The sequence below is a fragment of the Gigantopelta aegis genome, chromosome 15 (genome assembly GCF_016097555.1).
Source record: "Gigantopelta aegis isolate Gae_Host chromosome 15, Gae_host_genome, whole genome shotgun sequence".
Lineage (NCBI taxonomy): Eukaryota > Metazoa > Mollusca > Gastropoda > Neomphalida > Peltospiridae > Gigantopelta > Gigantopelta aegis.
The window spans coordinates 10,406,790-10,422,532 of NC_054713.1; the positions used below are offsets into that span (position 1 = coordinate 10,406,790).

A 15,743-nucleotide genomic window follows, 5' to 3' on the forward strand; every position below is an offset into this window, starting at 1 on the left:
TCGTTTCCAACCCTATACAGCTATTTGGTAGCAATACTAATATGAATAAAAATAATGTTGTCATCCAGATTCGGGCATTTTCATTTAAAAGCCAGCCTGCCACCTACAAAACTGGGATCCCGTACACCTTTGATCAGGCGGTCCGGAATAAAGACACCGAAGAGTTCCGAGACCCCCTCCCCCTACCCCACCCCCACCCCAACCCTTTCCAAATACTTTTTTTTTAATGATTTTTGTTTCCTTTAACAAATTCATCATCCACAATATATAACACTAAATTGCTCTGAAAACACGTCTCGTAACATCTTTATTTAACTAATTTCCGGGAAGCATGCCCTCCATCTCCTTATGTCCCGCCATGGAATCGTAGGCTGGGGAAGTCAGAACCCCGAGTCCATGGTGGACGTGCCTGAACCGTAAGGATGTGGGCACGTTAATACAGTTCCCTTCCCTTCTCCTTACAGATCTCCCTCCGTGCAAATCTCGCTCTGCTCTTGCCTCTGACAATATCAAATTGCCCTTTGAAGACTTTTGTAAACACACACCCCTTCCATCTTTGCAAAGTCCTAGATCCGCCCCTGAAATGTTTGTCAGTTGTTGGCGATAGCAGCTGCTCCGGAACAAGGACACGCTAAGATTTACTGGTGAGCATAAAGTTGTTAATAGTTGGAGGTTTGAGTCGTTCTCTCGTGAGAATAGATTTGTCCTGTTGATCCTTCACTCTTGAAGAGATTTTCAGATTGTCTACAATTAAATAAAATAAAATAGGTCTTACACACAGTATATTTAATTGTTACCAGTCTAGTTCCTCAGATGCATATGTTTGTTAGTTTGCGTGCGTGGGTCTGTGTGTGCATGTGTATGTATGTATGTGTGTTTGCGTTTGTGTGTGTGTGTATGTGTGTGTGCATATGTGTATGTTTATGTGACGTGTGAGTGTTCGTGTGTGTATTTTTGTGTGTGTTTGTGTGTGTGTGTGTTTTTTATTTGTATGTGTGTGTGTGTATTGTGTGTTTTTGTGTATATGAATCAATTAAATAATGAATGAATGAATCAACCAATCAATCAATCAATCAACCAATAAAAGAATAAATGGATAATAGGCGATTTTCCGCTTGGTATAGGAAGGAAGGAAATGTTTTATTTAACGACACACTCAGCACATTTTATTTACGGTTATATGGCGTCGGGCATTTGGTAACACAGATATTGAAAGAGGAAACCTGCTGTCGCCACTTCATCGGCCACTCTTACCGATTACCAACAAGGGATCTTTTTTATATGCACCATCCCACAGACAGGATAATATATACCACGGCCTTTGTTACACCATTTGTGGAGTACTGGTTGGAGTGCTTCACCACTGAGCTACGCGCCGCTCCGCTTGGTATAATATATTATCGTTATAACATTTATATACTCTTTTACCTCCAAATTTGTCAAAGTATAATTTATGCTCATTTCACCAATACAATTATGTTAGTCAACATGTAGGCTACCATTTCATTTCAACTTATTTTCGTACATATATCCAATTAAGGTTCAAGCACACTGTCCTAGGCACACACCTCAGCTATCTGAGCTGACTGTCCAGGACAGTGGGTTAGTTGTTAGATGTTTAGTGAGAGAGAAGAGGATGTAGTGGCCTTACATGTACCCACTGAGCCCTTAAGAACTCGCTCTGGGTTGGAGCCGGTACCGGGCTGCGAACCCAGTACCTACCAGCCTGTAGTCCGATGGCTTAACCACTGCGCCACCGAGGCCGGTTAAAGCTAACACAAAGTAATTATTCAGTAAAGGGAACTAACCTCTGTCGTGACTATCCGCGGCGACTGCACTCCTAGGTCGATCGGGTCTGTGATTGGTTTTGGTGTCAGCCTGAACAACAAGAATGAGCAATTGTAAAAACAAAATGTATGAATAAATGCATGTATTCAGATTAACAAAAAAAAAAAAAAAAATCAATAAAAAAAATTCAAAAAATCCAGTAATTATGAATTTAACACAGTATCGAAAACAAAGAAGTGAATAAAATATAATGCGAATATTGACTGAATTTTTTTCAAATATAATTTAAATTGTGTTCGTAAACGGCTTTGAAGACCCAATATTTATTTTACATTATTCTGCAGGCCCGTAGCCAGGATTTTGAGAGGGGGTGGGGGTCGTTTTGGCTTATGCCTCACACGAACACGAGTTGCTTAGGGGGCCGGGAGCATATTGAAAAAAAAACAGTCACCGGTACCCCCCCCCCCCCCCCCCCCCCCCCCCCCCCCGGAGACCACATTGGCTACGGGCCTGTTCTAGACCCCTTGAACCCATACGACATCGCCTTCCAATGGGGGACAAATCCTTCTTTTCTTTACTAATGGCTGTATCCCAGTAGTCTCCCTTAATATGCAATTATTTATACAATTTGAAAAGGACAATGTGAAACTTGTCCATGCATGAATGAATGGATGTTTAACGACATCCCAACACGAAAAATATATCGGCTATTGGGCGTCAAACTATGATAATGCAAACAATGAAAGAGAGAGAGAGAGAGAGAGAGAGAGAGAGAGAGAGAGAGAGAGAGAGAGAGAGAGAGAGAGAGAGAGAGAGAGACACACACACACACGCACACACACACACACACATCAAGGGCTGAAACACTAAACGCTAACAATGTAACAAAGCTACCTGTAAACCAATATCTTCTTCATTGGTGGTTGCTTGGATTGATTCGTCCGACCTCGTACGGCGGTGTCTAGCTGTTAGTGCCTTGCACAGAAACACCGTGCTGAACGTTAACGTCCCGAGCTGAAATGTGAAGAAAATAACACTACAGTCACAAGAGAACCGACATACTCCTACAAAAATGTGTTGGCTTTTTAAATTATTATTATGTATTTATTTTCGTAAATAGTTAAACGTTTGTTTTAGAACTAACCCGAAATTGCCACCTTATCTGTTTCCTCGTTGGTCTTCACGCACATTATATATTTCTTCCTGGATCTACCTCTCCACCCTTCTTGATATAACAAGAGGCACAAGCAAATTGTACATTGGTGGGGGATCTAGATTGTAGCGAGCTAAGCTTGTATACATAATGTGGGTTCGGGTCAAGCTTTCTCTGAAAAAATGTTGGTTTTTTTTTTGTTTTTGTTTTTTTAAAGAGGGAAATTCGCTTGAAGCAGGTGGTGAGAATTTCATCCCCGACCCTATCCTGCAAACCCCCCCCCCCCCCCCGCATATACGTCTGAACAACAAACCTTCTTGGACGCATTGTTATAGGAACATCCCTGATATTTCTCTTGCACCCCCCCCCACCCCCGCCCTCCGTATACGCGTCTGAACAACAAACCTTCTTGGAGGAGTCGTTATAGGAACATCCCTGGCCTTTCTCCTGCAACCCCCTCCCAAGCGTTGTTATAGGAATATCCCTGATATATCTCCTGCATCCCCCACCCCCACCCCCCGTGCACGCGCCTGAACAACAAACCTTGGAAGCGTTGTTATAGGAACATCCCTGACATTTCTCCTGCATCCCCCACCCCCATCCCCCGCACACGCGTCTGAACAACAAACCTTCTTCGAAGCGTCGTTATATGAACATCCCTGATATTTCTCCTGCAGCTCATCCAGGACGTATCTCTTTGGTTTCTGAGGTTTCAAGTCGTCCCCGGGTATGACGGCGCGCCACGTGCGTTCGTAATTCATCTTCCGCCTCTTCCAGTCGAGCACGCGCAGTCTGCGCCGCAACATGGCCGCACGGTACTTGTCTGCGACGATGTTACTTTTGGCTTTTTCGTTTTCTTCGTGAAGTACGGTGAACCAGCTGAAAGAAGGAAATTTTTTAATTAACGACGCACTCAAAACATTTAATTTAGGGTTATATGGCGTCGGACATATGGTTACGGATCACACAGATATTTAGAGTGGAAACCCGCTGTCGCCACTTCATGGGCTACTCTTTTCGATCTTTTATATGCGCCATCTCAGACAGGATAACACATAACACGGCCTTTGATATACCTGTCATGGTGCACTGGCTAGAGCGAGAAATAGCCCTATTTTGGCCCAGATGAAAGAAATTATAAAGGTAAATTGTAATCGGGAGGTTCCTTTACAGCTCGGTGATTGTGATAATGGGTACTAGCCTCGGTGGCGTCGTGGTTAGGCAGGCCATCGGTGACGGTGGTAATAGATGCGAATGTTATGACTGTGACTATGATTGGTGATATTATTGGCGGCGATGATAATGATAGTGGTGATGATTATGATGGTAACGATGATTGTGATAGATGTGTATGTTGTGACGGTGTTGGTGATAGTGGTGGTGGTGATGAAGGTGGTAATAATGATGACGGTGAACAAAACAAAAGTAACTATAATGGTGATGATAGTAATGGTGATAGATGCGAATGTTATGACGGTGACGGTGATGGTGATATTGGCGGTGATGATAGTGATAGTGGTGATGATTATGATGGTACCGATGGTAGATGTGTATGTTGTGATGGTGATGGTGACAGTGGTGATGGTGATGAAGGTGGTAATGATGATGACGATAAGCAAAAATAAAAAATAAATAGAGGGGAATTGTAATCGGGAGCTTCCTTTTAACTCGGTGACTGTGTTTATGGTGGGTAATAATAATGGTGGTGGTGGTGGTGGTGGTGATGATGATGATGATGATGATGATGATAGTGATGGATGTGGAGTCTGGACGTTGTGATGGTGGTGATGGTGATGGTGATGATGGTAATGGCAGTGGTGATGGTGATATGTGGACGTTGTGATGGTGATGATAGTGATGAAGATGGTGATGATGATCATCATGGTCACGATGATGGTTAGAGATGTGGAGTCTGGACGTTGTGATGATGATGGCAACTGTGGTGATGATGATGATCATTGTAATGATGATGATAGTAATGGTGATGATGGTGATGGTGATGATGATAGATGTGGAAGTTGTGATAGTGATGGTGACTGTGGTGATTGTGATGATGGTGACCATGATGATAATTGTAATGGTTATATTAATGGTGATGGTGATGATGATAATGGTGATGGTGATGGTGAAGGTGATGATAATATATGTGGACGTTGTTATGGAGATGGCGATTGTGGTGATTGTGATGATGGTGATCATGATGATAATTGTAATGGTTATATTAATGGTGATGGTGATGATGATAATGGTGATGGTGATGGTGAAGGTGATGATGGTAATGTTGATGGTGATATATGTGAACGTTGTTATGGAAATGTTGGTTTGTGGTGATTGTGATGATGATGATGATGATGATGATAATAATTGTAGTTGTGATGATAGGAATGGTGATGGTGATGATGATAATGGTGATGGTGACGTTGTGATAGTGATGACGATTGTGGTGGTCGTGATGGTGATGATGATAACTGTAATGATAGTAATGGTGATGGTGAAGTTGGTAATGGTAATGATAATGACGACAGATGTCGGCGTTGTGATTTAGCTCAGTCGGTTGAGTGCTCATATGAGGTGCTTGCGTCTCAGGATCGAATCACCTCGGTGGATCCATTCAAATGATCGAGGTTTTTTCTCGTTCTCACCAGTGCACCAGAAATAGGCAAAGACAGTTGTATGTGCTTTCCTGTCTGTGGAAAAGTGCAAGTTTGCATTAGATAAAAATGTAGCGGATTTCTCTCTTAAGACTATATATGCCTAATTACCAAATGTTTGACATTCAACAGCCGATGGTGATCTAGTGACGTCGATAAACAAAACGCCTAATCTTATCACTGTTTCGACAGCGATTCATGGTAGCCGTACACCAAATAGTTTCTGAGTGGGTCAAAGTTCGAGATGCACCCAACTTTGGTAATAAATGTGAGACTGTTTGTTGTGGTAAAAATGTGTAAATTACTGTAATTAAATTTGAACTAGTGCTTGAAACATGTGCGGAGTCCTATTAAGAAAGGGAGAAAATATGTTACTTGTCGACGCACTCAACACATTTTATTTACGCTTATATGGCGTCAGACATATGGTTAAGGACCACACAGATATTGAGAGATGAAACCGGCTGTCGCCACTTCATGGGCTACTTTTATGGATTAGCAGCAAGGGATCTTTTATATGCACCATCACACAGACGGGATTGTACATATCACGGCCTTTGTTACACCAGTTGTGGGGCACTGGATGGAACAAGAAATAGCCCAATGGGGCCATCGACAGAGATCGATACTAAACCGACCGCGCATCAAGCAAGCGCTTTACCACTGGGCTATGTCGCACCCCAAAGACCTAATAAAAAGAGCTTGTCAAATTATGTGTGGAATTAAAGGGACATTCCCGAGTTTGCTGTATTGTAAGATGTTTTCGACTAATAAATTTTTTCTACGATTAAACTTACATATTAAATTTATTTTCTGGTTTAGAATATCACTGTCTGTATATTCAATGTGTTTCTGGTAGTCTTAATATTTGCCAAAACTGGATTTTGTCTTCAAATAATTTCGTACATACGAAAAAATACATTTCAGGAAATAAAATGACATTTAACCTAGTACAAATATTAGAACGGTCAGAAACACGTTTAATATACAGTCACTAATATATTATGCAGAAAAAATATATTTGATATGTAATTACAATCGTTAAAAAGTCTCTGTTAGTCGATAACATCTTAGAAATTGCAGCAAACTCAGGAATGTCCCTTTAAGGTATGTCTGAAATGAGCACTAAGCAGCTTCACCCCCAATGTTTTTCTGATTTACTTTAAGGTTGGGGGGTGGTAGTATATGTCAACTGATACGCTGCATGTACGAGTTTTAGACACATATGTTACTATTGTCGTCTATGGGATTTTATTTGATGGTATCATCACAGCTATATTTATTCCAACGAGTTTTGTCCTGTGCTAGTTTTGATTTAGTAAACAACTCTGTGAGAGGCAGTCCTTTTTTTGAGCGGTGTAGGAAGGATACATTGTCCAGTAAAATATCTCCTCGGGAGTGGTAGTCCTTCTATAGTTGATGCACTAGATAGAATCCATGCAATCAACTTCTGTTTTGCCAAATGCCCGTTTGACTCTGCAATGTGCAGAGATACGGCCTTGACCGCGGATAACGGCTTTGTCATTCAGATGGTAACTGTCATCATGATCATTATAATGGTGGTGTTGGTGATGACAGATGTGGATTTGTGATGCTGGTGGTTATGCTGGTGATGATGATGACGGCGATTGTGGTAATAGTGAAGATAATGATATAATCATGATTATGGTGATGATGGCGATGGTATAGATGCAGTGATGATGATGGTAATGGTGATGACGGTGATGGTGTTGATGATGATGAACATGATGACGATGGTGAAGATAATGATGATCATAGTGCTGCTGCTGCTGCTGCTACTGCTAATGGTGATAATAGATGTGGATGTACTATTAGCGGGGCTTCTAGAATTTTTATAAAATCCACTAGCCACTGGATCAGTGATTAAAACATTTTACTAGCCACGATTAACAATTCATTAGCCCTAATTTTTTTAATGTTAATAGACGTTTACTAAATAATAGTAATAATCAGATATGTCACTTAAAGAGAGAGGTAGAACTTAAAAACACTAACACAGGGGGTTGGGGGGTTGGAGTTGGAAACAGGATATTCATATTGACTTAACTGCAACATTTAGCCAAACAAAATTCACTAGCTGTTGGGCATTGCAATAGTAGTTATTTACTAGCCCAACATTGAATATCACTAGCCATGGGAGTGGGACTACCATAATCTAGAAGCCCTGTATTAGTTACTTACTAGCCCAGCATTGAATATCACTAGCCATGGGAGTGGGGCTACCATAATCTAGAAGCCCTGTAATAGTGACAATGGTAGTGGCGGGAATGGTCGTGACCGTGATGGAGATATTGGTTTTGGTGATGTTTATGGTCGACATATTGCCCGAACACGACTATATCCTCTTGACTATTCATAATGGCATAAGAGCTAAACACTGATACAAACTCGCCAGTATTTTGATAATGGGGTGGGATTTAGCTCAGACGGAAAGAAAGAAAGAAATGTTTTATTTAACGACGCACTCAACACATTTTTATTTTCGGTTATATGACGTCAGACATATGGTTAAGGACCACACATATTTTGAGAGGAAACCCGCTGTCGCCACTACATGAGCTACTCTTCCGAGTAGCAGCAAAGAATCTTTTATTTGCGCTTCCCACAGGCAGGATAGCACAAACCATGGCCTTTGTTGAACCAGTTATGGATCACTGGTCGGTGCAAGTGGTTTACACTTACCCAGTGAGCCTTGCGGAGCACTCACTCAGGGTTTGGAGTCGGTATCTGACGGTTGAGTGCTCGTTTAAGGTGCTTGTATTTCAGGATCGATCCAGCTTGGTGGATCCATTCAGCTGACTGGCCTTTTCTCGGTCCAACCAGTACACCACAACTGGATAAAGGCCGTTGTATGTGCTTTCCTGTCTGTGGGAAAGTGCATATATAAAAGATCCCTTGTTGCATTGGTAAAATGACTACGCGTCAAAAATACCAAATGTTTGACATCCAATTGCCGTTGATAAATTACTCAATGCGCTCCAGTGGTGTCATTAAACTTTTTTTTAAAAAGATACACTATACAACGTTTAAGTGCATTTTAATATAAAAATAGTAAAACTAAACATAACGACTGCGAACGATCCTGGATATTTACAAAGCCGGTTTATCATAGTAGCACATATAGCACGTGCTACGCCCCCCCCCCCCCCTCCCCGCCCTTCAGGCGGCCCCGCGGTGATGTGTACATTTATTTCCCCCAGGTCATTGTTCCCCATCTCCCCAAGGGGGTTCCAAAATATATATCCTGGGAAAGGGGTCCCCGCTGTTATTTGTGTTACAGGCGCCGCGGATCCTTAAACCGGCTCAGGATATTTGTGTGTTCAAAGAAAAAGTTTCCTACTCTCTGTTATCGCCAGTGTCATCTGCAGTGGTCCTGTCTTTTGTCTGTTCAGCCTGAGCTTTAGCCTTGCGCACAATGTCTTCCGTTGACATCGTCACCAAAACACTGGTTTTCTAAAACAAAAAGAAGGAAATGTTTTATTTAACGACGCACTCAACGCATTTTATGTACGGTTATATGGCGTCAGTCTTTTGGTTAATTCTAAAACAAGAAAGAAAAAAAATGTTTTGTTTAACGACACACCACATTGTTTTTCTACCACGCTTACTGCGTTGAATGATAGGACTACGATTCGAAATTTCAGGCAAACTCGGATGATTGTGAGCTGTAAATCAAATGACAAAAGCAAGAACATACTTTGGATGGACCTAAAATCCGGATTTTTGGACAAATTTGAATGATTATGAACTCTACACCAACCAACAAAATTCCGGATTTTAATGGTCATCCAGAAACTGTTATTTAATACCATTAAAATCCGGAATTTTTGACAGGAATATGGATGGTTGTGAAGACATGACCATGTTGTTTTTCACCAAACAACAAACAAAAAATAACAGTTTCTCGATGGCCCTAAAATCTGGAATTTTAGACAAAAATATGGATGGTTGTGAACTTTTAATTAAAGAATAAGGACAGGGACACACTAAAATCCGGAATTCCAGAGAAAGACAAGACCATTTGTTTTTATCTGTGACAAGGACTAACCGTAAATCCATTTTGGTGTTCAGGCTTGTGTGTGTCCTGCAGCAACTGTCTGAGCTGTTTACCCAGTTCGCTCCCACTCTCCATATGGTGCAGGAGATCCTCTGGGTCTGTGTCCTGAACGAAAGATAAACATTCTGATATATGCGTTTTAGACATTCCTCTGTCCATAATGGAGCGGAGCGGATAATTGTGTCATGCTCATATACCACGACGATTTCGAGCATATTCGTCTCGGGTCCCGTCTCTGGATAGCCAGGGGCCTGATCCGGGACAGAGTTCATAATGGAACAACTTGTAATTTTCAGCCTTCTATATCACATTGGCGTGATCTAAAGCAATGAATATATATATATATTTTTTTTTTTAGAAACGCCACAAACATTTAACACAAGAGACAAATACATTTTTTTGCTGGACATTACAAACATGGATGATGATGAGATGAATTGCGAAGCTGCAGTATTTCCATTTCAGTATGGGGACTACTTGACAGGGCCGTGCTCCTCGCTTGCTGTCCGTTGAGCTATCTCGATATTACCCGAGCCCGGGGTACACGGAACCCGCAGTGCATGCCTGTTAATCATTCCTCATGTGGGGTCATACACTCGGGAGACACACCCATAATCGCACCTGTGAAGTGAGTAAAACTCGGTGTATGTGGCCTTACACCTACCCATTGAGTTTAGCGGTGCACTCACTCTGGGTTGGGGCCGGTACTGGCATGAAAAATCACCCATTGGCTCAGGTGGGATACGAACCCAGTACCCACCAACCTGAAGTCCGATGGCATAACCACTACACCACCGAGGCCGGTTAAAGCAATGAATATTTATTAACTATATATATGTTACATACCCTGAGCATTCTCTGCATTTTTTCTCTTGAAATCTGAAAAGGAAAAAACTAAAATTATTAATCAGTTTGAGGATTTGAAATTTTTCACTTTTTGGGCCATGTTCTATGTTGTCAGTTTATATGTGAGGAAAGGGCTGGAGTATACTTTGTATTACAAACTGTTCAGTTCAGAAATTTCTTATGACCCAACTTTCGCGAAGACGTTTTTTTTTGTTGTTTTTTTAAATTTTTATATCCTACTGCCCCCTTTCCTTTCTCTCCTTTGAATTCCATCTCATTTCTTTCCCGAGCTGACAATTCCTCCTATCTTTCAACTTCTTTCGCTGTCCACCTCCACATCCCAGTCCTTGTCTCTCCAACCGCGGCAGGTGCTTGTCTCTTATGGCTATCTGTGCCTGACACCTGCCTTTCCCATCAGCGTTTTAGCTGTGGGCTTACTCTGACCACTTCGGGGAGTATTCAGTAGTTACTTCTGGCACTGTTAAGGGGCACTTGTAAGCACCTACTATGTACCCCTACTACCGGCAGTCGTTAGTTAGTGCCGTGGGTCAGACCAGCTTTATTAGCGGCAGAGGACGAGGATGTCAGATGGGTGCAGGAAATACACAGAAAGTTGAGACAGGTAGGCGATGGTGTGGACAGCTCAGAAGACAGAGTCGAAGACAACTATACATATAAACAGGACAAGGCGAGAGGACACAGAAGTTACTGAACAAAGTAGAATCTAAAAGCACGCACCTTTGAAGTCGTCCTTTCCGGTGTTTTGGGCAGTTCAAACGTTGTTCTCGGACTCGCTATCCTATCTTTCGTGTTGTCATCTACAACAAAGAATATATGTCAAAAAAGGGAAAAAGCGACGGTTAAAGTCCCTTACCAAGGATTCGGCTCCCTCGTCCTGCCACCGACATTCAACTCTCTTTTTTTCAAGCATTGGCTGTTTTTAGACATTCGGTTTAAGGGATTGGTTTTATATTTATTTATTTTTATTTTTTGTGACATGTATGTGCGTTTTCATACATTAATGTGCTCTAGTGGTATCATTAAACAAAAGGAAATTTTACTTTTGTCTGAATTGAAATTCTTGTTATGAGATGAGACATTTAAAAATATCTCTGTCTTTTTTCAAAATGTTCTGCGGTGTCAAATTTCCATTAGGGAGGTTTTTTTTTTTCTTTTTTCAAGACATGACAGATACGGGACGTACCCTAGTGGTAAACCACACGCTTGATCCGCGGTCGGTTTGGGATCGATCCCCGTCGGTGGACCCATTGGGTTATTTCTTACTCCAGTCAGTGCACCACGACGTTTATATCAAAGGCCGTGGTATGTGCTATCCTGTCTGTGGGATGATGCAAAATGTTTGACATCCAGTAGCCGATTATTAATAAATCAATGTGCTCTATTAGTGTCGTTAAACAAAACAGACTATAAGTCATGACAGTACATTGTGGGGAAGGTGGTAGCCCCATTCCCGGAATAATAAAAAACACCCCATCCATTATGAATTTTAAAAATGCGCTTTGTCTCCAATTAGAGAAAAGCCTATAACTGCCTTCAGATTCAATTCACAAAGCTTTCTTGATCTCTTTGTAACTGCCTTCAGATTCAATTCACAAAGCTTTCTTGATCTCTTTGTGGCAACATCACGTCTTTACAAGTCTTTTTGCATTGCACTGCGAGATTATAAATTGCAAGACTTTATTTGTATTTTTGTTATTATTGCATCCTAGTTATTTTATTTTAGATATGGTTCTGTAAGTGTTACCTTCGTCTTCAAAACGAGTAGTGCTTTCCTGCCCATCTGGCTCGCCCCTCTTGGAAATACCCAGGGAAGTCCATGGGCGAATCGAACTAGAACCAACCCTTGATTTCTTTAAAACAGCGCTCTGGACTCTTGAACAGTTGATCCTAGATCCATTGGAGATGAATTCCAAAATGTCCTCTCTGAAATGTTCTCTAAACGGAACAAACAGAAATGTGCTATTTCATCACACCTTTAAATAGAAAACCCCCAGAAATCTGTTCTTTGAGATACGCTCCAAATAGATTAATACAGAAAAAAGAAAGAAATGTTTTATTTAACGACGCACTCAACACATTTTATTTACGGTTATATGGCGTCAGACATATGGTTAAGGATCACACAGATATTGATAGAGGAAACCCGCTGCCGCCACGTCATGGGCTACTCCTTTCGATTAGCAGCAAGGGATATTTTATATTCACCATCCCACATACAGGGTAGTACGTACCACGGCCTTTGATATACCAGTCGTGGTGCACTGGCTGGAACGAGAAATAGCCCAGTGGGCCCACTGACGCGGATCGATCCCAGACAGACCGCGCATCGAGCGAGCGCCTTACCACTGGGCTACGTCCCGCCCCTCAGACTAATACAGAGACGAGATAAGTCAGGACAAGACAAGACCAGACAACACAAGACATATATTCAATTATCGAGGCTACGTGACCAAACTTCTTTTAAAACAACTAAGCAAACATCTTAATATTTTGTTAAAGCATTATCTAATGATATTAATTTCTCGCTCCAGCCAGTGCACCACGACTGGTATATCAAAGGCCGTGATATGTGCTATCCTCTCTATGGGATGGTGCATAAAAAAGATCCATTGCTGCTAATCAAAAAGAGTAACTCAAGAAGTGGCGACAGCGGGTTTCCTCCCTGAATATCTCTGTTGTCCTTAACCATATGTCCGACGTATATAACCGTAAATAAAATGTGTTGAGTGCGTCGTTAAATAAAATATTTCCTTCCTTCCTAATGGTATTAGTACAGTACTTTGTTTTTAATGTATAGATCATGTATTCAATTATTGAGGCCACGTGTATTCAATTATTGAGGCCACGTGTATTCAATTATTGAGGCCACGTAAACGAAATAACTTCTTTTAAAACAAATAAACAAACATCTAAGCATTCTCTAATGATATTAGTAAAATATTTTGCTTTTAATGTATAGATCATAGTGAAATTGAGTGAACACAGCGAAATCTACACAGTAAAATAACTGTAATCTATTGTCCATCCCATAGGGAACGCCCTTTTTCATGTTATGGAATTTACTACAAGTTATTTATTTCTCAGCTGATTGTTTTCTAAATTGGATACAAAAATAGTATTTTGTTTTATTATTTCCAAAACATTTTTACTTTTCTTCTTACGTCAAACAAAACTGAAATTATTAGAAAAAGACTTGTTTGTAGGAGGATGGGGCGCACTATATATTGTAGATAGTAAAATATTCTTCCTTTTTATTTAGAAATAACTTTATAAGTTGTTCAATAAATATTTTAAACCGACCTCTACTAATGACAAATAAAAACATTAATGTTTTACTGTTTATATCAAGTTGTAGAATATAGCTACAAACAGAAAGCTAAAATATTATTAAAAAAACATAAATCATCAACAAACCAAAGAAATGTGGCCGTTAAACGTATTTCTCTTTAAAAAAGGAACAAAAAAAGAAAAGAAGACATATTTTAAAAAATCAACAACAACAACAAAAAAAGTAAATACGAAGAATTATTATCTTCAAAATACTAACGCAAATCCTATTTAAGTATGTGTCCATTTGTACCACATAATGTAATATACGCACGCATGCGCGCACAAACACGTAGTGACTTACTTGGCCAATGGGAATCTCTGTCTGACCCTTTGAGTCGTCTTGCGACTCAGGAATTGCATGTTTCCGCTCTCCCGCAGTGTCTGTTGCACCTCTGAGTGTTTGTAATTGTTCCACACTGTCTTTCGGTAGCCTCGTTCTCTAAGATCGTCATCACTCGGGAATTCTCGCCGATGTTTAAAGATTATGTTGTGGAGCTGGTCCTTTGGAACTATTTCCAAGGCTGATCTAGAAAAGGAAGGAAGGAAATGTTTTATTTAACGACGCACTCAACACATTTTATTTACGGTTATATGGCGTCAGATATATGGTTAAGGACCACACAGATATTGAGAGAGGAAACCCGCTGTCGCCACTTCACGGGCTAATCTTTTCGATTAGCAGCAAAGGATCTTTTTTATGCATCATCCCACAGACAGGATAGTACATACCACGGCCTTTGTTACACCAGTTGTGGGCTACCGACGGGGATCTAGAACTAGAAAAGAGACACAATCGTTTTTGTCTATGAAAGTTGAAACCGTACTTAGCCTAAACTAATTAAGGATGGAGGGGGGGGGGGGGGGGGGGGGGAGTAAAATAATGAGGGCATAGTAATAAGGCAAATGCATTAATATTCGTACAGACTTATATCTGTTGATCAGTTCAAATACCGCATTGTCCGCGGTCAATAGATAATGTTTAAACCAATTATATTTATAGTCTTATTCAACTATTAACTAAAAGGATGATTTCATACTTACTGAACAAAAAAAGAAACTTCCGATTTGTACATATAGTATTTGTTGTGTTAAAGAATTCATTGTGTAATGAAATTATATAGGTAGTATTGGCCTTGAGCTGTATTATCAGGATTTATGAATTTTATCGATTATTTTTGCACTGTTAATCGTCGACAACGTGACATTCAATTTGCACGTGCATGTATGGTTCGACATGTCCCGTGTAGTATTCGGTCAATTTCTTTTTTTACTTGTATATGGGGCGATCACACTGGCCCGAATGAGCTTCCGTTTGTTTTCCGTATACGAAAGTGGTGTGATTTTTTAAACTGGCCGAATGTCCCTCCGAATGTGTTTTCCCCAATGTATCACCGAATGCTTTCCGTTTGTTTTCCGAATGTTTTCAGTATGGTTTCAGAATGCTTTCAGAATAGACCGAATACTTCCCGCATGTTGACTTCGAAAGGTTTCCTTTCCGAACGCTTTCCGTATGCTTTCCGAATGCTTTCAGAACACGGCGAATCGACCTAGAATGGACCGAACTCTTTCCGCATGCTTTCCGCAAGGGTTCGGAAAGCGTTCGGAAAGGGTTCGTCATGTTCTATGTCCATTCGGGGTGTTCGGAAAGCATACGGAACATACTGTGCATTCTGGAAGTGTACGAGCAGTTCGGAAAATGTTCTGAAAGAATACTGGAAGGGTTCTGCTATTCGTTATACATTCGGCGGCATAAATGAAAACAAATCTGGAAAGGATACTGAAAACGTTCGGAAAGCATTCGTCATGTTCTAGGTCCATTCGGGATGTTCGGAAAGCATACGGAACCCAGCACCTCCAAATTTTCATTCCGAATGCA

The 15,743-nt window shown here is 40.8% G+C and overlaps 1 protein-coding gene across 1 annotated transcript in view; it reads right to left on the reverse strand.

Annotated features, from left to right (window-relative positions):
- Nucleotides 1-290: 290 nt before the first annotated feature.
- Nucleotides 291-15,743, reverse strand: part of LOC121390343 — a 29,289-nt gene continuing 13,836 nt past the window's right edge. Inside the window, exons 6-15 of the mRNA XM_041522135.1 lie at nt 14,169-14,393; nt 12,282-12,472; nt 11,255-11,334; nt 10,517-10,549; nt 9,662-9,775; nt 8,954-9,066; nt 3,571-3,820; nt 2,683-2,802; nt 1,809-1,878; nt 291-744 (exon numbers count right to left, since the gene is read on the reverse strand). Of these exons, the coding sequence (XP_041378069.1) occupies nt 632-744; nt 1,809-1,878; nt 2,683-2,802; nt 3,571-3,820; nt 8,954-9,066; nt 9,662-9,775; nt 10,517-10,549; nt 11,255-11,334; nt 12,282-12,472; nt 14,169-14,393 (1,309 nt within the window). The 3' untranslated portion in view covers nt 291-631. The remainder of the gene's footprint in view (nt 745-1,808; nt 1,879-2,682; nt 2,803-3,570; nt 3,821-8,953; nt 9,067-9,661; nt 9,776-10,516; nt 10,550-11,254; nt 11,335-12,281; nt 12,473-14,168; nt 14,394-15,743) is intronic.